Source organism: Triticum urartu, chromosome 7A, assembly GCF_056163025.1.
Source record: "Triticum urartu cultivar PI428250 chromosome 7A, HENAU_Tu73, whole genome shotgun sequence".
Lineage (NCBI taxonomy): Eukaryota > Viridiplantae > Streptophyta > Magnoliopsida > Poales > Poaceae > Triticum > Triticum urartu.
The window spans coordinates 44,860,264-44,884,144 of NC_141879.1; the positions used below are offsets into that span (position 1 = coordinate 44,860,264).

Below are 23,881 nucleotides of genomic sequence, written 5' to 3' on the forward strand. Positions count from 1 at the left end.
ACAAGTCGAGGTAGTAATGGAGGTACAGGCGGAGGCAAGCGATTTCAATATGGTCCAAGCAGCCTCGCGCCTCTTCCGCAGAGGCCTTACGACATGTCCGAGGAGGAAAACGCAGCCATATCGAAGGCCGAGGTGGAAGCCCATTTTGCACCGAAACCGCCACCGCCGCCAAGGGAGAAAGTGCCTGAGGAAAAGATTGACCACTTCATTCGTATGGCTAGAGCACTAACTCCCAAGCCTGTTGACACAGACTATGAGCGCCACCTCAGGAAGTTAAATCGAGCACGTCTACAGAAAGAGGAGAGCTCGAGCAAATCAGCTGGCAAAAGGAGCGGTAAAACCGTTCCCCAGCTGGGAGAACAGGCGGCGCAATCAATCCCCCTGCTTGTTGTGCCAACAACACATGAGAGTACGCGCGCCCAATATTATTGTGGGCAAACCGTTAACGTTCCCGGGCTGGGCGATGTGGTAATAACCGAGGAGCATATTGAGCAGGCTAAAAGCCTCATGATTACTGTTGGACAACTCCTCGATATCAAGCCCATGTCTCTGATTACAGAGGAGGAAATAAAACGGAAATATGTCCGGGGCCAACCTTTGGTCGAGCCAAACGAGGTCAAGAAGCTCCCAACGAGAATGTATGAATTGCATCAATGGTCCATGGACATTACCAAGATTTCCAATCGAGAGTCCCTCATGGTGAATGTCAAGAAGGATCATTACTGCCATGAGAAAGATGTGTCCGTTGAGTATTCAGAACTATTTCAGTTATACAATCAAGACGCGCTCGACAAATCAATCGTCAGTTGCTATTGTCTGTAAGTGATTTCTTTCTATAATTTAAGTCTCAAGCTAGCTGTAGTGATCATTTTGATCAATCATTACCTGTAATTATCATCACTATATTCTTTTCTGTCGTATTATGCAGGGTGAAGATTTATGAAATGAAAAAAGGTGGACGCTATGGCATTGGGTTCGTTGACCCAAATACCATTAATGAATACACATGGAAATTAGATCCATATTACGAAAAAAGTGTAGAGGAAAGCATGCTAGAGTTCTTCAAGCGCCTCAAATACAATGAAGATATACTACTTCCTTACAACTTCGAGTGAGTCACACTGTCTTGTACTACAAATTCTGTTTTTGCCTACTAGCTAGCTACATGTTTTTGCTTACATATGCCTGCTTAATTAAGACATGCAAACGTGTGTGCATGCAGATTTCACTGGATCTTGTTAATCATTAAAGTTGATGAAGGAACAGTTGAAGTACTAGACTCACTACTTAAGAAAGCAAGTGACTACACCATCGTGAAGGGGATAGTCAACAGGTAATTTCAATCATTATTGTATTTCATCATTTCCTGATAACAACTATTTAATAACCCATTTATTCATTTTCTTTGTCGGCGGGCAGGGTTTGGGCAAAGTTCATCAGCGTCACTCCAGGCCAATGGAAACGAAATCTGAAATGGTATCGACCCAAGGTAAGTAATTAAGTAGTACTAGCTAGCTGCCATCTTTTTAATTATCATGCTTGATTAATTATTATCTGATCAAATTCCATTCTCGTAAAGGCCCTGAAGCAGGCACCGGGGAATAATCTGTGTGCATACTACGTTTGCGAGAACATTCACATGATGGCGTCCGAAAGGAGCAGATCTCAAAGACAGGAGTGAGTACGTTTGTCAGAACACTATTCATAATTTTTACACCATTGTTGGTATCTAGTCACACAACTAATACACATGCATATTGATCTCCTTCTTAACAGTTCAAAGAGGTGCGGGAGCAGCTCCTAGCAGAGGACCGCATAGAAGCAATTCAAGAGGAAATAGCAGGATTTTTGCTCGACCGGGTCATAGATCCCAAAGGAGAATACTTTTACCCGCTACCGCCCCCATGAACCACTTCCAATTTTTATCGTGCTCCAAAGGCACCAATTAGGCTAATGCCACTGGCTCCGAAGGCACCAATTAGGAGAAATTGTATATAGCTACCTAATTGTATACATATATACATGTGTGTATATATGTGTGAATTAATGGTGGTTGTGAGACATTCGATGATATATATATATATATATATATATATATATATATATATATATATATATATATATATATATGATCGGTTCTACTAGAAATTCTATTTATATATATGCATAACGTGTACAATATGTAGCATCGTAAAATACCAGCAAACGAAAAAGAATTAAATGGAAAACACAAAATTAAATGAAAAAGAAATCATAAACCCAAAACCCCCCAACCTTTTAATACCGGTTGGTGTCACCAACCGGTACTAAAGGGCTCCGTGCCACCGGAGCTGGCTCGTGCCACGTGGTTGCCCTTTAGCACCGGTTCGTGCTGAACTGGTACTAAAGGTGGGGACCTTTAGTGCCCACACTTTAGTGCCGGTTACCGAACCGGGACTAAAGGGCCTTACGAACCGGTGCTATTGCCTGGTTCTGCACTAGTGGTCGCAGGTGCTTCCGATAAGCCTGATCGTTGTCGTGCCTTGCGATTTGATGTTGTAAAGCGACTGCCCGGTGAGCTGAACCCCGTTGCCTAGCTTCAGCGTCGATGGGAAGACGCAGTCCAGGGTGGCCGTGCGCAATGTGGTCATCCACGGAGCGGCATTGGACACCGTGGACGCGTTCGACCCACTATTGCCCGCCGCCAGGACCACAAACACGCCCGCCCGGACCACACCGAACGTGGCGACCGCCAACGCGTCGTCGTAGAAGGGCGTCGGCAGTGGTATAGCCAGGATTTTCGGCCAGGGTGGTCCAATTGATATATACAATATTTATAATAAAAATATGACATGCCAATATATTTAGGAAGAGTTATATGTATGTTAAGATGAGGGGGCTTGGATAGAAAATTTTATAGCCTTCGCTAAATAGCTGCTGGCAAGGCATCACAGTCGATTAGGTCACACATAGCAGCAGTTCAAGCCTTCAAGTCCACTGCAAGGCTGCTGGCATGGCATCACACATAGACAGACATACTTGACATGCTACTAGAGAGAGAAATCAATCACTTTGATTGGAAGGCCAAGGCTGCTGGCCGGCTGGCTCGCATGCATCAATAGCCTAACGCCACCGGGCTTCTGACATGGTGCTTCTTGCCCTTCCAAACGGTCTCGCCAGACTCCCACATCCCGGTCGGCTTCACCGCCTCGGTCCTGATGAAGTCGACGATGTACTTGTTATGCTCCATGTAGTTGCTGAACGTGAGCTGCGTCGGGGTGACGGTGACCGCGACCCCGTCCGGCGCGGTCACTGTGACCTCGTAAGTCTCTTCTGTCCGGGAGACCGACGTGAGCGTCCTGCGGATCCTGCGCATGACGACGCTGCCGTCGAAGAGGACCACCATTGACGGGTAGTTAAGGTCATTGGCGTAGCCAGGATTTTCGGCCAGGATGGTCCAATTGATATATACACTATTTATATTAAAAATATGACAAACCAATATATTTAGGAAGAGCTATGTGTGTTAAGATGACAGGGCCAATGCCCCTCCCCCTCCCCCAGCATTAAAATTATTTTCGAAAAAATAATGTAAGGACTTGGATAGGAAATTTTATAGCCTTCGCCCCCCCCCCCCCCCCCCCCCAAACACTCATGGTTCGTGCCCTCCACGGGAAGAGATATAGGATCTGTCTGGTTTGGCACTCCGAGCAATCCAACAAAAAAATTGACGTTGACTTCAATGTTGGCCTCTATTTGGACCTTATTTAATCTATTGGTTCGCCCTAGCCATAACAACTTTTCCTGTTGGTTTCTAAGCCAATGACCGGCGGCAGAATCCTCTACCAATTATTTGACGCACCAATATAGGCATATAGCGAGTACAGGAAGGATCCAAACTGACTTGTCATCTTGCTCCACCATTGCATGCTAGTATAGAATTTATCAATAACTAGTCGTCAACCCGTGCATCCGCACGGGCTAGTCATCTTGGAAAGGCATGTATATATTAATAGCTTATTTGATACATAGACACTTACATATTTAAATATAAAGAAATCCAGTATGAATCTATTAAATATTAGGATTAAAATCATCAAACATTTCTTACCATATGTCAATATGTCTGAGATTGGTTAGTTGAAAGAAGAACATAAGTAAATGTTAGGTGAATTTTGGAGAAATATCCAACTTTAAACGTACACTAATCATATATCCACGTTTCATGATCAAAATGTAACGGAAAATGCATTCTCAACTATGTTTGCAAAGTAGCATAAATATGTTGGAAAATAATTTCATTGTTTTGGCCTTTATGAGATATTTTTCACTCTCGAATGTATTGTTGGAGCCTCATTTTAGATATCCTTATTTTACTTGTCCCCATGATGTGGAAAATAAACATTTTTTTTCTTTGTAATGCAAACAGTAGACAACCATAAAATGGTTTGCGGAGCAAGAATATCCAATATACAAAGAAAAATGAACGTAACTTATTAGCAACCATTGTATCATATTAAGATTTCAAAGAAACGTAATGACATTGTAAAAAAAGTCAGGCGATAAACTGAAAACAATTGATCACGTGATGTTAACACATGTACCTCATTTATTGTATTACGTTTTCTTGCTTTGCAAATGAGCAATGACATACTAATTAAGAGGTACTATGATACAAAAATTACCAGGTGATTCCACGTGTTCATTTTTTACCATCTGACGGATATCAAATATATGAAAAATTGTAGGCAGAAAAGCAAAGCAGGCATTAGTTTGTACAAACATAATTCAGAAGACAACTATTTACCCATAGCATCCGTATATCCATAGTCATTACAATCAGATGGTTTTAAAATATTTAATTGATATTTGGAAAAATATATTAGGTAATTATACTCGCTATATACTCAAAAAATGAACTGTTTTGACTCATTATCATCATCAAGTAAAAGATCCACAAAAGGTATTTACACAAAAAATAAACTGCCTAAACAAAATTTGATAAGGCTATCTCTAAACAAAATATAAGCAGGATTAGCACTGCATCAACATTAGTAACCGTTTTTTCTAAAAAAATAGTGTACCGTAGATAGGGACTGACAATCAATTAGTAAGTTACATAAACTATTCTACGTATGGTCGGATCAATTGACAAAAGAATTCTCCTTATTAATGTTTCAATATACGCAAGGCTGAAATAAAATGGAAGCTGAAGCAACAATTTTAATCCGGAGCATAGCTAAAATAGCTGCAGTTTTGTTATCCAAAAGTGAAATTTCTGTATTGAATGAAAACAAAAAACATGATTAGTGTTGGCTAATACATAAAGAGTAGATCATTTAATAATGCGAGCAAATTCCTAGCAGGTGTAGCAGAACACGCTAGATTTAGCATTAGGTAGAATAGCTTCGATAGGGATTTTGTTTCTCCGTCAAGCACAAAGGTCTATAAATATGGAAATGCAGCATGAGAAAGGTAAACCAATGAAGCTAGTACGTGTGCCATTTTTATTTGGCAGCTTTGTCCGCAATACACATAAATAAAAAATTAAGAAAGTACACCTCTTGTACGGATTGCTTTATTTATGTGGCTGAAGTCAGAACTAAACCACTGAAATGGCATCCTTTATAACCTGAAGAGTACACATAATGGATCAAAATATGACCTCGGTATTGTTACAAATTATCATCTAAATCTCTGCTAACTGAACAGAGCATAACAGTAAATCTAATGAAGATATTTAGAAAAGATAAATATGTTTTCATCTATCCAAATTACAAATACTCAGTACATATCTATTGTACTTCATGGGAAACAAACTAACCAAAAAGATAGAACATGCGGTAGAATTTATAGAAGAGAAAAGTATATTTTTCGTCCCTCAACTTTAGGTGAAGTCTAAATTTGGTCCCTCAACTCCGAAACCGGACAACTTGCACCCCCAACTAACGAAACCGGACAAGGTTCGTCCCTGCTCTCGATTTTGACCGGTTTTAGTGCTGACTGACCCCGGTTTTGACCGGTGCTGACTCAAATTTGTCTAATTTTTTCATATCCATGAACTTTTTGAAATTTGTGTACTGTTTTCAAATCAGTGTATTTTTTCAAGTTCGTGTGATTTTATCAAATCCAAGTATTTTTTTTCAAATCTATGAAGTGTTTTTGAATTTCGCGTACTTGTTTCAAATCCACATACTTTGTAAAGTTGGTGTATTTTTTTAATCCATGTTCCTTTTCCAATCCATGAACTTTGTTTGAAATTCAGATACTTGTTTCAAGTTGACATAATTTTTCAACTCCACACTTTTTTTTCTATTTTGCGTGAAAGAAATTCAAATCCACGTACGTTTTCAAGTTCGCATAAAATTTTCAAATCCAAAAAAATGTACGCGAATATGAATAAGTACGTCAATTTTAGAAAATTACACGAATTTGAAAAAACCACATGAACTTTAAAAAAGTACACAGATTTAAAAAATATGTGTACTTGGAAAAAGTACGCGGATTTGGAAAAAGTACACAATTTTTTTAAAAGTTCACGTATTTGAAAAAGTACCCGAATTTGAAAACATTAAGCGGAATTAGAAAATGTACGCGGATTTGAGTCGGCACGGTCAAAACCGGGGTGTGACAACACCAAAACCGGTCAAAAACCGTGACTAGGGATGAATCTTGTCCGGTTTCAGTAGTTAAAGATGCAAGTTGTCCGGTTTTGAAGTTAAGGGACCAAATCTAGACTTCACGAAGAATTGAGGGATGAAAAGTATATTTTTCTCTTTATAGAATACACACAGTGAACAGTGACCTGGTGGCTGCCATAAGCATTGGTTGTGGAGGCTCTTTTTCACACAGGAATCAATTAATCCACTTACCTGCTTGCACAGCCGGCTTGTGTACATGTCATTGTGCATGTTGCTGTTGACTAAAGCATCCGCCGTCAATGAATTCTAGGATTGAGTCTTGCTACATACCTGCGGAAAGTTGTACCTATGCAGTTCTGCAGCCGGCAAGTAATCAACAGAGTAATCGGCAAGGACAATAATATATGCTTCACGTCAGCTACAAAAAGATATAATTCATGTACAGATCTGGCATTGGCACATTGAACGTACAAAACATGTGTTATGCATTATACAAACTTTACTTTTGATCACACTGGATTGAGAATTACCTGTAAGTGTAACGATTAAGCACAACGTTGAACAAAGCAAGATTGGCCGGCTGATAAACTGCTAGCTATATCTTTGCTTAGGGCATCTGCGAGAAATTGCTTGACCTGGCACTACTACAGGAGCCCATCCAATTTGTCTCAACATTCATGATCCTGATGCCATAGTTGCTCCTATTGCTGCAGCCTTTTGCATTGGATTTTTCTCCTGTCCATTAATTTGGCTGCAAGACCAATCAATTGAGGGGGGAAATGAAAGACTCTGGCTCTGTGAGGGAGTTAAAGTTTCTACGTAATATGGATATATGACTCGATGACCTACACAATCAACCTCCATGGTATGTCCCTCCTTTTGTTAAGAAAAAATAGAAATTAGATGAACATATAAAGGTTGTAAAGCGGAGTAATTAGTTGAGTATCACGTTCATACATTCTTGGCCTTCTTGCATTGACTCCTTTGAACCTCACCTTGACACGAAAATACAACATGATGAAGGTCTCTGGTGTTGACTGACCCCATGTGTATTTTCAGTTCAGTACAACAGGTCCATGTTGTACATAGACATGGTCTTTTCATTTTGAATGTGACAGATGGCTGGGCACACATTTAAAATTTCCTTCCAAACTTTTTGATGCTCAGAAATTGTTGTTTCTTCTTGTGGTCTCAGTTAGCCTCCGAAAAGGATTAAAGTTGGGTTACCTACGCTTTCCATGTCTGATGCGTCTGTGTGCTTGACGGCCTGCTGTACGATCGATGGTATCGCAATGCTTGTTAAAGTCTAACCTCAATCTGATCAGATGATGCCACAATGGCGTAAGGCGGCCAGCACGACTCCATGCTAGGTGATTATGACTTGGCGGCTAGGGCTTATATCTTTTCGTCATGACAGACAAACAGAGACAGTTTGGTGTGCTTGTGTATTGTGCTCTCGCTGTCCATACGGAACCTAGGTTTTCAGTGTAGGCACGGATAAGAGATGAGATAGACGGCAAAACGAATAAAACCCATGCTTTAAAAAAGTTGACCATGCTACTCGTGGATGCATCATTCAAAAGTAATAAGGTAAAAAGCAAAAAAATAAAGCAGATGCATGCAGAATAATAACCATCCTCCGAGCTTTGGCATTAGCACGTGTATAGTTGTTTAAATCAAACCTACATGCATGGCGTCAGCATTCACATACAGAGGACCGAGCCGGTGGTGTCCAACGACATACAAAAGGAGCTCCTGTAGCTGACCGGCACTCACCTTCACGCCTTCACCATGATTGGGTATTCTGATCAAACACGTGCATTCGTAACTGGCAGAACGATGGTAGAGCTTTTCTATTTCACTATACACGTACGTAACCAGAAAACTTCTTAAGGCAAGACATGATTTAGTTACTATGTTTCCAGTCGTGCATATCTTAATCAACACTGAAATATAGGTTGATGATTTTCTGGTTTGCAGTTCACATACTTTGACAAAAAGATGATTGTTTTATCGGCATACCTGATCGCTGCCCTAGCTGTAGTGGCCAGTCAGTGTTGCCGGCAAATCATGTCGTGTGGCACTTCTACACTTCCTCCATGGACGTTGGCGCTAGCGCAAAAGCTGTGCTGCGTGCCGGTGTTCCCTGGATTTGCCTCTGGTCATCGTGACCGCGAGATCCAGCAGGTCGCAGGAGTTGGAAGTTGAAAGCGACGAAAGGTAGAACGGCGATGCAATCATATACGTGGCTGTATTGTTTTAGAAATTTTTTAGGGTTTGTATCGTTGTTAGATGGACAAAGGGCGTGGGAGTTAAACTGGGCCGGTCCAGATGAACATAGGGCACAGGTGGAAGTTAAATTGGGCCTTTACGTGGTAGTATTGGACAACATGTCCTCGGCGTGAGAGATTGATGGCCCGTAAAATCTAATTAACATGGTAATTTTTAGGGAGTCTGTAATTAGTATAGGTAGATGTATGTGGAAGTTTAATTTTTGCAGCAATTCTACAATAAAAATCGCTCATAGTTAAACCTTAAAACAAAATCATACTTTGAATTGAAAATTGAAATCATATTTTTAAATTGGAAAGGTGTGAAGTTGGTGGAGTTCCTGCCTTGGTGTTTAGCTCTACTCTGTGCATGCATTACTACCATCTGCCTCGCTAGCACTCTCCCGCCTTATGCCTACATGGCGCAATGCGTCACCGGCTTCTGTCACACTAAACGCTAGGGTTTGCCGTCGCGGTGTGGCCGGTTGGAGACTCCGAGTCATCAAGTCCATCCTCTAGGGTACAAAAAACCTGCTTTAAGCATACGAGGGAACATTTCTTGGATAAAGCGAACACCTAGAACGTAGGAAGTAACGAGTGAGTTAGTTATCGGATCCATAGTTTTTGGGCTTAGGCTTTAGATGTGCATTGTGGCCTGATTATTTTTTTTTTACAGGTATACTGAAATACCGGGCCGATGTACAGGGTGGTCCATGGACCACCCTGTCCACCCTCCAGCTACGCCACTGGTTAAGGTTGGCCGCTCCTCTCGGAGTCGCCGTGCTGGTGCACTTGAGGAAGTGGGGCTCGAAAGGCCGGATTTGCGCCGTCGTGTAGACAAAGCTCCAGAGGAAGTCGATGTAGTCCTGAGCGCCGGCGTCATACAACAGGCTCGGGTCCATGGCGAGCGTCGGGTAGACCATCCTTGAACCGGACACCAGGGGCGTCGCCTCCATGTCATTGCCGCTGTCCACGATGGGCAAATTCTTGTTGTCCAGCATCGTTGCAGTGGTCATCAACACCGAGCGGACCATCGCCGGTGTCCAATCACCGTGCTGCTTATTGATAAGCGCCGCCACGCCGGCGGCGTGCGGGTACGCCATCGACGTGCCCGATATGATGTTGAAGGGGAACTGTTGATCCATTCCCTCAACCGGCTTCTAGTTCCATGCTGCGAGAATGTTGACGCCAGGCGCGATGAGGTCCGGCTTGATGATCTCTGGGGTGAATCGGCTGGGGCCGCGGGAGGAGAACCCGGCCACCAACGGTGCACGGCTCGCACGGACCCGGTCACCGTGTCGCATGTGAAGCCAAAGGCCGCGATGAGGTAGGGTGTGGCCGACACGTACTGCTCCAAGGTCTTCCCGGCCGTGTAGCTAAGCTTGAGCCCGGGCATGTCGAACGGCTCCGCCATCACCGCTTCTCCCCATCGCTCGATTGGCTCCATGGTGACCATGTCGGCGCCCCCGGCTCGCTGGACATACCTGCCGGTATAGGCTCCCGCTCGGGCCATGACGGAGCACACCACCACCTTGCCCATGACCTGGTCGAGCGTCATATCTTCGGTGTCGCAGGTGCTTCCGATAAGCCCGATCGCCGTCGTGCCTAGCGATTTGATGTTGTAAAGCGACTGCCCGGTGAGCTGAACCCCGTTGCCTAGCTTGAGCGTCGACGGCAAGACGCGGTCCAGGGTGGCCGTGCCCACTCTGGTCATCCACGGCGCGGCATTGCACACCGTGGACGTGTTCGGCCTGCTATTGCCCGCCGCCAGGACCACGAACACACCCGCCCGAACCACGCCGAACATGGCGACCGCCAACGCGTCGTCGTCGAAGGGCGTCAGCAGTGGCGTAGCCAGGATTTTCGGCCAGGGTGGTCCAATTGATATATACAATATTTATATTAAAAATATGACATACCAATATATTTGGGAAGAGATATATGTGTGTTAAGATGAGGGGGCCAACGCCCCCCCCCCCCACCCCCCCACCCCAGCAATAAACTTATTTTCAAACAAATAATGTAAGGGCTTGGATAGGAAATTTTATAGCCTTCACTAAATAGCTGCTGGCAAGGCATCACAGTCGATTAGGTCACACATAGCAGCAGTTCAAGCCTCCAAGTCCAATGCAAGGCTGCTGGCATGGCATCACACATAGACAGGCATACTTGACATACTACTAGAGAGAGAAATGGATCACTTTGATTGGAAGGCCAAGGCCGCTGCCCGGCTGGCTGGCTCGCATGCATCAATAGTCGAACGCCATCGGGCTTCTGACATGGTGCTTCTTGCCCTTCCAAACGATCTCGCCAGACTCCCACATCCCGACCGGCTTCACCGCCTCGGTCCTGATGAAGTTGACGATGTACTTGTTATGCTCCATGTAGTTGCTGAACGTGAGCTGCGTCGGGGTGACGGTGACTGTGGCCCCGTCCGGCGCGGTCACCGTGACCTCGTAAGTCTCTTCTGTCCGGGAGACCGATGTGAGCGTCCTGCGGATCCTGCGCATGACGACGCTGCCGTCGAAGAGGACCACCATTGACGGGTAGTTAAGGTTATTGGTGTAGCCAGGATTTGCGGCCAGGGTGGTCCAATTGATATATACAATATTTATATTAAAAATATGACATACCAATATATTTAGGAAGAGCTATGTGTGTTAAGATGAGGGGGCCAATGGCCCCCCTCCCCCAGCTTAAACTTATTTTTGAAAAAATAATGTAAGGACTTGGATAGGAAAATTTATAGCCTCCCCCCCCCCTCCCCCAAACACTCATGTTTTGTTCCCTCCACGGGAAGAGATATAGGATCTATCTGGTTTGGCACTCCAAGCAATCCAACAAAAAAATTGACGTTGACTTCAATGTTGGCCTCTATTTGGACCTTATTTAATTTATTGGTTCGCCCTAGCCCAAACAACTTTCCCTGTTGGTTTCTAAGCCAATGACCGGCGGCAGAATCCTCTGCCAATTATTTGACGCACCAATATTGGCATATAGCGAGCACAGGAAGGATCGAGGATCCAAACTGACTTGTCGTCTTTCCACCATTGCATGCTAGTATAGAATTTATCAATAATGTATGTGGAAGTTTAATTTTTGCAGCAATTCTACAATAAAAACCGCTCATAGTTAAACCTTGAAGCAAAATCATACTTTGAATTGAAAATGGAAATCATATTTTTAAATTGTAAAGGTGTGAAGTTTGTGGAGTTCTTGCCTCGGTGTTTAGCTCTACTATGTGCATGCATTACTACCATCTGCCTCGCTGGCACTCCTCCGCCTTATGCCTAAATGGCGCAATGCATTATCGGCTTCTGTCACACTAAGCGCTAGGGTTTGCCGTCGCGGTGTGGTTGGTTGGAGACTCCGAGTCATCAAGTCCATCCTCTAGGGTACAAAAAAAACTGCTTTAAGCATACGAGGGAACATTTCTTGGATAAAGCGTACACCTAGAACGTAGGAAGTAACGAGTGAGTTAGTTATCGGATCCATAGTTTTTGGGCTTAGGCTTTAGATGTGCACTGTGGCCTGATTATTTTTTTCTTACAGGTATACTGAAGTACCGGGCCGATGTACAGGGTGCTCCATGGACCACCCTGTCCACCCTCCAGCTATGTCACTGGGCGTCGGGTCTCCGCTGAGCGACATGGAGATGATATCCACGCCGTCGCTCACCGCGGCGTCGACGGCCGCCACGATGGCCCAGTCCGGGCAGCCCCCGGCATAGCGGTTGCACACTTTATAAATGGCTAGCTTCGCTTTTGGGGCCGTGCCCAGCGCGTCGCCGCGCGAGAAGTTGAGATGGTTCGCGCCATGCACCAGTGAGCCAGCGGCCGTGGCCGACCCTATCGATGGGAGTGAACTTGCGCTCGCCGTCGACCAGCTCGTCGAGGAACGCTCCGGCGCCGACGAGCTTGTTGTTGCAGGAGCTGTCGTCGAAGCCGTCGCCTTGCACACACATCCCCTTCCAGGACGCGCAGACGGGGCCCAGGCCGGCGTCGTCGAAGCTTGGGTGGGCCGGCGTGATGCCAGTGTCCACGAGGTCGATTATGACGCCGTCCCCGAAGTCCGACTCCGGCCAGGCCCCGGACTCCTCCTGGAGGCCGAGGAAGGCAGGAGACCTGGTGGTCTGCGTGTGCAAGACCCTGCTCCAGTAGACGGCTCTGACGCCGGGGAGGGTGGACATGTGGCTGGCCTCCTCGGCGGTCAGCCGGCAGGCGAACCCGGTCAGGACGGTTTCGTAGGTGTGGATGATTCTTTGGCTAGCTGCGACTGCGACGATGTACTCGTAGTTACAGTAGCAAGTAGTTTAAAAACATACATGACTGATCGATATACTACTTATGATATATTACTTATGAGTGATCACTCCATCTCATATATCGATCAGTCATGTATGTTAACAAGCTTCACACAGATTTTTAAAACTATGTTGCCCAATATACTCTCGTCCGCACCAACAAACTTTGATAGTACCTTCCTTAACTCCATCGCGTGCTTCAGAATCATAGCCAGTTGCATCATGTTGCAACCATAACTTTTCAAGCCACTGCAAGTCCATAGTTTTTAAGAAATACTCTTTGATAGAGGGAGGCAACATGATACTAACCGAAATGACCCCTTCGCACGCGCGCGTCGCAACGCGCGGATCGCCCCGCTCAACAGATCAGTTTCCAACAGCTTGTTTTTCCCTCAACTGACACGTAGCACTTTACATATAATCACGTAGCACTTTCCTAATCAAGCGAAACACAAAGAGGCTGTGCACTTTCCTAATCCAGAAGACAACGGCCGGTCGGAAATCGATCGCGCCAACGCGCGAGCGCGCGATACTAACTTGACGTAATTCACACAACCAATTGAGGAAGCTAATGCCGCAATACTATTTACGAATCCCACAAATTCTACCAGCCTCTTCCCTAATACATAAATTTCTTGCTATTCATTATCAACAGATCATATGTCCTCCATTTAGGTTCCTAAAATTACAAATCGGTTAATCCTTGTCATTGCACATTACCGCTGGATTGCAACATGGCCTTCTTTCTTGGCTCTTGGTAGTCGATTCCAGTTTGTATGAGATAAGGGTGCTGGTGTTGCTTGGAATCAATGGCAGCGAGAAAGTCAAATGATATGTTGCCAGTAGATACTTTCTTCGAATCTGATACGATACTTACTGTTGTTAGGGTTTTAGCTCATGTTTGTCCAAGTAAATAGAGGAGTTGGGGCGCTTACGGTCACTGGGCAAAGGAACGGACATGTTATTTTCTACTCCTTCCGATAGCCATTGTTTTCTATCGAAAGATGACCATTAATAGCTCATACTAATTTTAATGAGCTCATGATAGTTGAAAGAGATAACAGAAAGTGATGAGTAAGATACATTATTTACATGTACGTGTATGCAAGATTGGTATTTTCTTTCTTTCTTTTTATTATGCACAAATATTGGGATACATGATATACATGTACGTGTCCGCATGGCATAGATTGGTTCTTCTTTTTTTTTAATACATACTATCAATGCAGAAGCGCGGCGTCACACCTCGCCCATTATTGAATTATTTGTCGACCATCCGGTTGTTATTTTCATGTGAAAGATGTGGTGGACAGAGATATATGAATGAAGAAGTTGTGAATCGAGAGAAAAAGCTAGCCAGGCGAAAATTCATTTCTGAGCACGAGCTCAGATGCTCCTGATATCTACACCACAAACTCATCTCTGGATCTGTGTCAGCAAATGTATTTCCTGACCGTATATTACATTTTATAGCCAGGTGCAGGGGCACGGAACAGGTAGCCGTTCGACGGCTCAGCCCCTTGTCTGAGCCCTTCCCGTCGCCCCCACTCACTAACGGCCACTAGACCAGCCACTAGACCAGCTCCTCATAAATGCATCTCTCAGCCTCGCCCCACACCGATCTAGCTGTAAGCCTGTTTATCGTAGTACTACCAGTGGACCTGTATGTTTGTGTAAGGATCTAGCTGTTGTTAACGAAGCTTGTTTCCCACACTAAATAATTTTTATCTGATTTTCAACTTGGACGTCGGAGAAACATATCTTTTTTTCAGTAACCACCTCATGTCTCTCGGATATCAATGATTCTATCCCTCAACTGATATTGTGTAACTGCGGGATTACATCATTAAGCAGTCAAGCTTCCGAAATAGTGCAAAAAGATGGTTTTAAAAGAACAGTGCCAAAAGACAAAATCAAGATATAGTCAACAACAATATGATCCTTTGGGAAATATGACAGGGCGATGATTACTAAGCTTTAATTAACCATGTTTTCACACAATTTTCGTTACCTAAGATCCATCAAATGCACCTAATACATTGGCAGGTATTAAATATGTACTCCATGGTAAACAGTAACACAACAAAATCATGTCCACTCAACAATATCATAACACATGGGAATGGAGTCTTGCTGAGCCTATGCGGAGCAGCAGCTGCTGTTCTGCTGCTGTATGGGCTGCCCTTTCATGTGAACATGGACAGTAGATTTCCTCTCCGTGGCAGATTGGCTCGTCATTCTGCAGGCATGTAAAAATTTCAGTAGCAAGTAAATCCTTCACTCGAACAGAAGGCAAGACTAGCAGTCCACATGGAAAGCATGCCCACCAGATTTTTAGAAGGCAGCAGAAGTAGTCATAAGAGGAGATAACTGCATGATCTGTCCTTAGCCATCAGAAAAACTAAAGCCAATACCTAAATAAACTGTTTGTGTCAATTATGAACTCTGCAGAATTAATGTAATGAAAGGCTCCATGGGAAGTATTTGAGAAATTGTTCGTCATTGCTCTTGCTTGCAGTTTTTCTTCCGAAAAGCAAGAAATTATTGCTCTCTCGGCTTCTCTTGATCATGCACACAACCCAACAAAAAGATGAGCATATCATATTTTTTAAACCAGTAATGCAAACATATTGGACGGAATTCCCAAAGCCTTTCTTTTTCACAAGAATACATGTCATTCGATGAGATCTAACATTTCAGAGAAACTGGGAAGAAAAAAGGCCTCTAAAAGTGTGTAGCTCCTGGTTATCTTTTCTTCATTTCTGATGACATATTTAAGAAAGTTCTCTCCACATTGATGGATTCCGTAGCATAACTCTCAAGAAAATTCATTCCTAATGATTCCGCAAATGCCTGAAACTAATCATTGATATTTTAGTCACTTCATTATATATTTGAATAGAAAAGATCAGAATCACATTACGAAGAAGAGTATCAAGAACAAAGAGGCAAGCCAACCTTTCAAGCATGAAACAAGTTGAGAGTGTTTTTTTTGGTGTGTGCCAATTAGCAATACGTTGTTCTGTCCATTCAAGTATAACAGGTAAGCTCAAACTAAAATGGCGGTTAGATGTTAGCCAGTACAACAGAAATCACATTATTTTCTAAATGTAGATAACAGCGAGCCGTGAAAATGATAAGTTCAGGTCAATGGCTAAAGTGAAACTGTGAACCAATTCAACCGATCCTAGAGTACTATATTACTACATCTGAGTAAAACAGTTCCAAAAAGACGGCGTTGAGTGTCACAAGAATATGATAAAAAAGTAATACGGGTGTCCATGAGGGCTTACAATGATTCCATGCACTCCCCGGTAGTAAGTAGTAACTGCTTGTTATTGTCTTGAACCTTTCAAGACCCGCATGTCCCACTGAGAAAGGAACAGATCATCGCTACAACAACCGGAGGAGTGCATGAACACAGGTAGAATTTGTAAGGCAATGCTGACCTAGCCTCCAATTGTTCATTCGTTCAGAATTATGACTGCTCGCCAAGCATGTATAGTCTAAGTTGTACAGTAACCAGAAGTACTTGGGGAGTACATTGGCCCAATCCCTGCATATTTTCCAACAAACAAAATGTCAAGACTACCACACACACAGATACCACAGGACGGCCATGCCTCACCATTTTCTCAAATATAACTATGTAAGCAGAGTTCAGTAGGCACCAAGCAACCGCAGACTATCTCCTCCATGCATTTTGTCCTCTTAGCGTTGAGCCTGATCTTATCATATCTAATTCCGAACCCGATCTCCCAAGTGTACAAATTGTAGAAATCATATGCCTCGCCCGAGCAAGTGCAGGTCGCACTACACTCTTTGTCGGTTCCTCTGCATAATTGTGAGCACTCATCCCAGGGACAAGGTGTCTGGTCTGGTGGTGCACTACCGAGCTGAAACCTGAATTTTCCAAATGTACAAATTCAGTCCAGTAGTTTTAGTTCAGCAATACCAACATGCAAGGACTGTCGTCTGCCAGTTAAAAGAAGATAATACTTAGGAGCAGCTACCATGCTTCAGCTAACCAGATCATATAGTGATTTTGTGAATGGTTTCAAAACTAAAATGAAGTGTGTCAAGCATATTTGTAATTTGAAGAAACGTACAGACGGTGGGAATAAATACAGTTCAACAGCAGGAGGATTTGGGTTCTGACCTTTTTGTCCAACCAGAGGCCTCGGGGTCAGTTGACTGCCCCGACCGAGTCAGAGAAGCATCAGGACGCCGGCGCACTCCCCGTCCTGTTGCCCGCAACCAGACCCGGCATTTGAGTCCGCAGGGACGGCGCGGCTGGCTTCGCTTCTCAGGAACAAGGCCAGAGGAACCGGATCTGGGTGTTCAAGATAGTCCTCGAACTCCTCCCCTGAAACAAGACGACGATGGCCTACGGACATGCCTGCCGTCAGATTTCTTCCACCGGTATGGCAGCTTACCGACAAATCCGCAAAACTTATAGATCTTCAGAACTAACCTGTGGACGGCATCGAGCAGGAAATCGAGGCCAGCCTCTTCCATCACGTGGCCGCCGGTGCAGATCGAGCGCCGCCGGTTTTGGGGGAAGAGAGGGGGGCGACAAGGGTTTCCTCTGTTCTGATCCGTGGCTCGGTTGAGATGAGAACGTTCTGGTCCACGGACCAGAACGCACACGCGCGTCCTCCGTTCCCCCGATACGATCTGGGCCCACGAAAGATGCACTGTTTCCTACCGTATTACCGCATACGCTCCTTTTTCTATATTCCGTGTCAGACGCGACAAGCTGTTTTGTTCGCATCCCGAGCGAGGAATGCACGCCGGTGATTTCGGGAGCAGCTGAGCTCGGGCACCGAAGCTAAGGCACCCTGCATGATAATTGGTTACACTGTTGAAAATGAGAAACAACTAGTGAAATGAATCAAGGATTGTCGATTCTGAGGGCGGTCTGCTTCTACTTTCATGCCTCGCGTCATCCATATCACTCTGAAAAAAGTCAAAGGATATGTGCAAAATAGCATGCATGATTTATTGTCAGGAGGTAATGACAATGCTAAGCTCACTGATTGCATTACAAAGTAATGCAAACAAAGACATAACTTAAAGGAAACAAAAATAGAATAATAAATTTTTGAACCATCTATGATGAGTTATGGATGTCAAGAGATGACCAAAATGTCTTAGGAGAAGAGAAGATACAAGCCAAGCATATCCTTTCTATGTCTAGAATGTTCAATATAGCTGCAAAAGATCAAGATTGCAATCTAAAATGCCATGCAATTTATTTTGTTCAAATAATAAGAAAAGAAAAAACATATAGTTATTCTGAACAAACTTTAGGTGTTATTTTAGTTTTAAAAAAGTCTTCCACTAACGACCCTAACAAATTAGGTGGACATCGCGCCAAAGTAAAAAAATAATATATTTTCTATTCGTTTGTGAGGAAAATATTCCTTTTTGAATTATGTATATGGGGTGGTTCTGCCGGCAACTATTCTAAAACCTATCCAATCACTAACAAAGAAATTGTTTATTATGTACTAAGTAAGGATCAGGTAAGAGCATCACCTATCACACTCTTCCCTATTAGAGTTAAATTCCCTTCACTCTAGCCTAGGCTCTCCCCCAATTGGATTGCTGATCTAGCTGATCCGGATAAACAGATAGCTTGTTACCATGGCAGGTTAGACCTACAAAATGTGCCAGGGGTGAGGAAGTCAAAAGAAAATGGCAGCAAATTCTACTCCTAAAGTGAAGCAAAGATTGATATCAAGGGAAAGCCCGCGACCTGTTGGTTGTGTGCTAATAGGTCTAAAGTTCTTTTAAGTTAAAAGCAACAACAACATAAAAGCCAATATCATTGAGCGCCAAGCTTCAGTTCAGTCAGCCCCGGTGATTATAAAGAAGAAATATTATTTCAGTGAAGTTTGCTGAGGTGCCGAATCAAAATAACCAAAGGAGGTGCCGAATCCTATCCGCCACTGACAAAATCACAAACGGATTCTAAGAGCAGGAGGCGACAACGACACAACACCACACAACTGCATGTAGATCGATAATTGTCAATCAACGCTGTATTAACCAACAATTTCATTACAGTAAGCATCGGTTTGCATCACCGCAAACCAAAACCAAAACCAATTAAGCAGACAAGAGCCTTTGTAACTACGGTAACCAACCAACATGGTTTTCTACAACGATCCACAAGATGCATATCGCGACAAGGGAGGCTAATCAACTACTACTACAAATGCTGGCGCACGTTGGCATGCGCCCCAGAATGCCGAATGCAGCGACGACGGCGGCAGGGGCTGGATTGGCCTCCCTGGCCTAGGCCCTCTCCCCGCGGATGCGGCGGGCGAGCTGGATGTCCTTGGGCATGATGGTGACGCGCTTGGCGTGGATGGCGCACAGGTTGGTGTCCTCAAACAGCCCGACGAGGTACGCCTCGGCCGCCTCCTGGAGGGCGAGCACGGCGTGGCTCTGGAAGCGGAGGTCGGTCTTGAAGTCCTGCGCGATCTCGCGGACCAGGCGCTGGAACGGCAGCTTGCGGATCAGCAGCTCCGTGCTCTTCTGGTACTTGCGGATCTCCCGGAGCGCGACGGTCCCGGGCCTGTAGCGGTGGGGCTTCTTCACTCCGCCGGTGGTCGGCGCCGACTTCCTCGCCGCCTGAAAACACACAACGATTCAAATCCAAAACGTCAGCCAACAAATCTGGAAACCACAAGGATGAACAGATCGAATTCAGAAGACGGGAGGGGACGCACCTTGGTGGCGAGCTGCTTGCGGGGCGCCTTGCCGCCGGTGGACTTGCGGGCGGTCTGCTTCGTACGGGCCATGGCGTCTGGTCGACTGCTCCTCCTCGGCGGAAGTCGGTTTGGGTAGTGGGGAGAGGGGAGGGAGGTGGGTTGGGAATTTATAGGTGGGGGTGGGCGCGCGGCGGAAGCGTGGACCGATTCGGTTTCTTGTTACCGTTTGGAAAAGGGTCTCCGATTGCGTCCTGATCTGACGGCTGGGGGTTGCGTGCAGGAAGCACGCGATCCGCGTGCTCGGCGCTGGCTGGCTGCGGAGCGAGGGGGCGCGGATCGGTGACGTGGCGGTCTCGTGCCTGTCCTGTCCGTCGTGGGCTGCTATGCGAGCCGACGGCCGTTTTCTTTTCTTTCTTTTTTTTGGAACTGCCGACGGCCGTTTTCGAATCGCCGCCAGTCGGTTGGCTTCTTCAAGGTCAACAGCTTCTGCGATCACTTTTCTTTTCACATGAATAGTAGAATGCCATTTGAAATCTTTTTCTGATGTTATGTGTATAAAAGATATTCACTACAAAGCAAAAAATAAAAGAAATCCACCTTACTTGGAATGTGAGTTGAGTACAAAAATGGTCTACTTGATGCGTTCAAGACATTCTCGTACAATCTTAGAATTGTTGTGTTTAGCTTCATGTGCATGACCGTTGAAGCTCCAAAGTATCTCTCTCTTCAAGAACTGTATGATTGTTGAAGCTCCAAAATACCTCTCCTTTCAGGAATCCTACAATTGTTGACGCTTCGATGCATATTTTGGTGCAGTGCATGAAGTTCATGCGTTGCATGATTTCTAAGATGAATATTAGAGTTGAGCTGCTTTTATCTGAATCTCTGAATAATGTAGTCTGTATCTTTTTGTATGTGTGAGAAAATATAGTTTGTTTAAGAGTTGTCTAGTTCGTTGGTTTTGTCAAATTGAAATTGTGCAAGAACTCAAACACTTGTGTGTTTCTTGTGACTCATTGCAAAATATGAACAGATATAAAATTTGTCCTTTGTTTTTAGTTTGGCAACCACGGCCCATGAGCTAGTAGCTCGAGCCTCATGGCATAGTAATTAAGCTACAGTAATGTTGAAGCAAATGCAGTTTCGGGGAGACCTCGACGGCCATGTTGTTGAGGCTGTCCATGTTGTGACGCCCGGGTAATTAAGCTATAGTAATTTCCTGCTAATGATGCCATGTCGTCATGATTACTGACTCGAGTTGGTTCGGTTCCGGTCCAAATTCAAAGTCAAGTCAAACTGAGAAGTTTTCAAATACCTAAAATAAAATGTTCATCACGTGGCAAATTCTCATTTGTTAATTTTGGCAGTGAACCAAAATTTTGGCAAATTGGTTAATGCCCTAATCTAATGAAAATAAATAAAAAGGTCAAATAAAAAAACAGAAAAGTGAGAGAGGCCCCCTGCCGCTCCTGGGCCACGGCCCACCGAACCGGCCCAGCTCCCTCCCCGGCCCAATAGGCAGCTCCCCACCCCACTCCCTTATCCTCTCCCCCACTCCCCCGAACCCGATCCACCACCACACCCCGCACTCTCCCACGATCCCCTCTCTCTCGGTCGCTCCTCCCCCCCTCTCCCGATCCCATCTGGATGAGGATCGAACCCCCTGCGCCCGAGACCGCTGCCCCTGGCACCGCCCCGAAGGCCGCGCCTCGCCACCCAGTGCTGCCCGACGCCGCTTGCCGTTGCCCGCTGTGTGCCGTCGTCATCGCCGGACCGCCCTGAGCCCGGAGCCGCTCCCGACCCCGTCACCGCTCGACGCCCCGGACGCCGCACGACATCGTCACCGGGCCCTGCTGCTGGCCGAAACCACCACAACGGCCTGCCTCCCCGCCGGAACGACATCTCCGACCTCCTCCTCAACCCCCGCTGCCCTTGACCCCACAACCCTGTGGTGAGGCCTCGGCATCTCCTCATCTTTCCCTGCCCATGTTTGCCGCACCCGGGACGCCCCCGCTCTGCCGCCTCTGTGCCTCGCGCCGTCGTGCACGCGCACACCCTGCCAAGGCCGCGCCCGCCCCCTCTCCTGCACGCACGCTCACCCCCCCCCCCCCCCCGCGCGCCCGTGCTCGTGTTCTCGCGCGTGAGCGCTTGCGCTCGCTGCCCCGCAACCCGCCTCGTACGCCGGCCTGTGCGCCCCGGCCACGCTCACCTGTGGCGCTGCTCGTCCGCGCCCAGCGCCGCTGCCGGTCGCGCCCTCCGCATGTCGCTGCTCCGGCCGCCGCACCTGCACTGCTTCCCCTCCAGCTCGCCGCGCCCGCTGCTACCTAGCGCAGCCATCGCCTGCGTAGCCGCAGCCGGCCGCCGCCCACGGCGCCGTGCCGCTCCACCCAGGCCACGCTCGGTCGACCCCGCTTGTCCCTGCCCGTTGCCGGCCGCCGCAGCCACCGCCCGCCGACGAGCGCCGTCGCCTCGGGCCGGCCTCACGGGCGCTTCGCCCGTTGCCCGCATGACCTTTCGGGCCACGCCCGATAGGCCCCATTGGCCCTATCCTGTTAATTAATTAATTAATTAACTTAATTAATCCCGTTAATTAATCTAATTAAGCCTAATTAATTAACCTAATCGCTTTAATTAAATTAACTAATCTTGTTAGTTAACTAAGTCAATGACCAGTGGGACCCACACGTCAGTGGCCCAGTCAACACCCCTGTTGACTGCTGACGTCATGCTGACATCAGCCAGCACTATTCTGGATAATGTTGATTTAAAATAATTAAATAAATCCTAAAAATGTTTTAAATCTTTTAAAATTAATATAAAATAAACCGTAACTCGGATGGAAAAACTTTGTACATGAAAGTTGCTCAGAACGACGAGACAAATCCGGATACGCAGCCCGTTCGTCCGCCATGCATCCCTAGCATAGCGAACATGCAACTTTCCCCCTCCGGTTCATCTGTCTGAAAACGCAAAACACCGGGGATACTTTCCCGGATGTTTCCCCCCTTCGCCGGTATCACCTCCTACCGCGTTAGGTCACACCCGGCACATCTTATTGCCATGTTATGCTTTGTGGTGCTATGTTTACTTTATATTTACTGTTTCTTCCCCCTCTTCTCTCCGGTAGACCCCGAGACCGATGATGTCGCTGTGATCGACTACGTCACCGACGACCCCTCCTTCTTGCCTGAACAACCAGGCAAGCAAAACCCCCTTGAGCATTCCGATATCGCCCATTTCTTTCCCTCTCATGCTTTCATTAGAACTGCTATTGCTTTCTGTATGATCCTACTCTGATGCATAGCCTGTTTTTGTTACCTGCTTATTCTAAACTGCTTAGTATAGGTTGGTTAGTGATCCATCAGTGACCCCCCACCTTGTCCCAGTTGCCTCGCTTTATGTTTGATGACTCGATCAACGTGATCGACGTCCAGGCCGCGACACCGCATATCACCCCCCCTAGTTGTACAACTCTGTAGAGTTATTATACGTCTCCGTCGTATCTACTTTTCCAAACACTTTTGCCCTTGTTTTGGACTCTAACTTGTATGATTTGAATGGAACTAACCCGGACTGACGCTGTTTTCAGCAGAATTACCATGGTGTTGTTTTATGTGCAAAAAAATATATTCTCGGAATGACCTGAAACTCCACGGAACATCTTAGAAAAAATAAAAAAATCCTCGCCAAAGATGAAGAGCAGGGGCCCCACACCCTTCTCACGAGGGTGGGGGGCGCGCCCCCTACCTCGTGGGCCCCCTGTTGCGTCTCCGACTCCAACTCCACCTCCATATATTGAGTTTCGATGAGAAAAAAATCAGAGAGAAGAAATCATCGCGTTTTACGATACGGAGCCGCCGCCAAGCCCTAAAACCTCTCGGGAGGGCTGATCTGGAGTCTGTTCGGGGCTCCGGAGAGGGGGATTCATCGCCGTCGTCATCATCAACCATCCTCCATCACCAATTT

The 23,881-nt window shown here is 45.8% G+C and overlaps 2 protein-coding genes, 1 long non-coding RNA gene and 1 pseudogene across 12 annotated transcripts in view; 1 reads left to right on the top strand and 3 right to left on the bottom strand.

Moving 5' to 3' along the window:
* Positions 1-23,881, top strand: part of LOC125525052 (uncharacterized) — a 144,447-nt gene that overhangs the window by 112,511 nt on the left and 8,055 nt on the right. Inside the window, exon 5 of one of the 7 annotated variants that reach the window (XR_007291125.2) lies at positions 20,196-20,973. The exons of 4 other annotated variants lie outside the window; for them this stretch is intronic. The gene's annotated coding sequence lies outside the window, so the exon portion shown is untranslated. Of the gene's footprint in view, positions 1-18,849; positions 19,397-20,195; positions 20,974-23,881 lie in introns of those variants that run through there. 2 more of the 7 variants (XR_007291124.2, XR_007291127.2) reach the window with 2 other exon arrangements.
* On the bottom strand, positions 9,301-13,454 carry LOC147957531 (subtilisin-like protease 4 pseudogene; annotated as a pseudogene).
* LOC147957532 (uncharacterized) lies at positions 15,136-17,911 on the bottom strand. Of its 4 annotated transcripts, none has more exons than XR_015611037.1 (6): positions 17,668-17,911; positions 17,353-17,580; positions 16,822-17,096; positions 16,487-16,749; positions 15,521-15,754; positions 15,136-15,432 (listed from the first exon to the last, which is right to left on the bottom strand). It is a non-coding gene; the product is annotated as an uncharacterized LOC147957532 (long non-coding RNA). The 4 variants fall into 4 exon arrangements; XR_015611038.1 differs by having other exon boundaries at positions 15,521-15,607; positions 16,865-17,096; positions 17,668-17,909; XR_015611036.1 differs by having other exon boundaries at positions 15,521-15,749; positions 16,865-17,096; positions 17,668-17,909.
* On the bottom strand, positions 19,215-20,085 carry LOC125525051 (histone H3.3). Its single transcript, XM_048690066.2, has 2 exons — positions 19,934-20,085; positions 19,215-19,835 (listed from the first exon to the last, which is right to left on the bottom strand). Exons 1-2 carry the CDS (start codon positions 20,003-20,005, stop codon positions 19,497-19,499), a joined length of 411 nt encoding a protein of 136 aa, XP_048546023.1. The 5' UTR covers positions 20,006-20,085; the 3' UTR covers positions 19,215-19,496.

What these genes read in the sequence shown, in the direction of transcription:
- LOC125525051 (XM_048690066.2), bottom strand. Translation starts at nt 20,005, where the DNA reads ATGGCCCGTACGAAGCAGACCGCCCGCAAGTCCACCGGCGGCAAGGCG. An exon ending in GCAAGCAGCTCGCCACCAAG is followed by an intron (nt 19,836 to 19,933) that starts GTGCGTCCCCTC and finishes GTGTGTTTTCAG; the next exon opens with GCGGCGAGGAAGTCGGCGCC.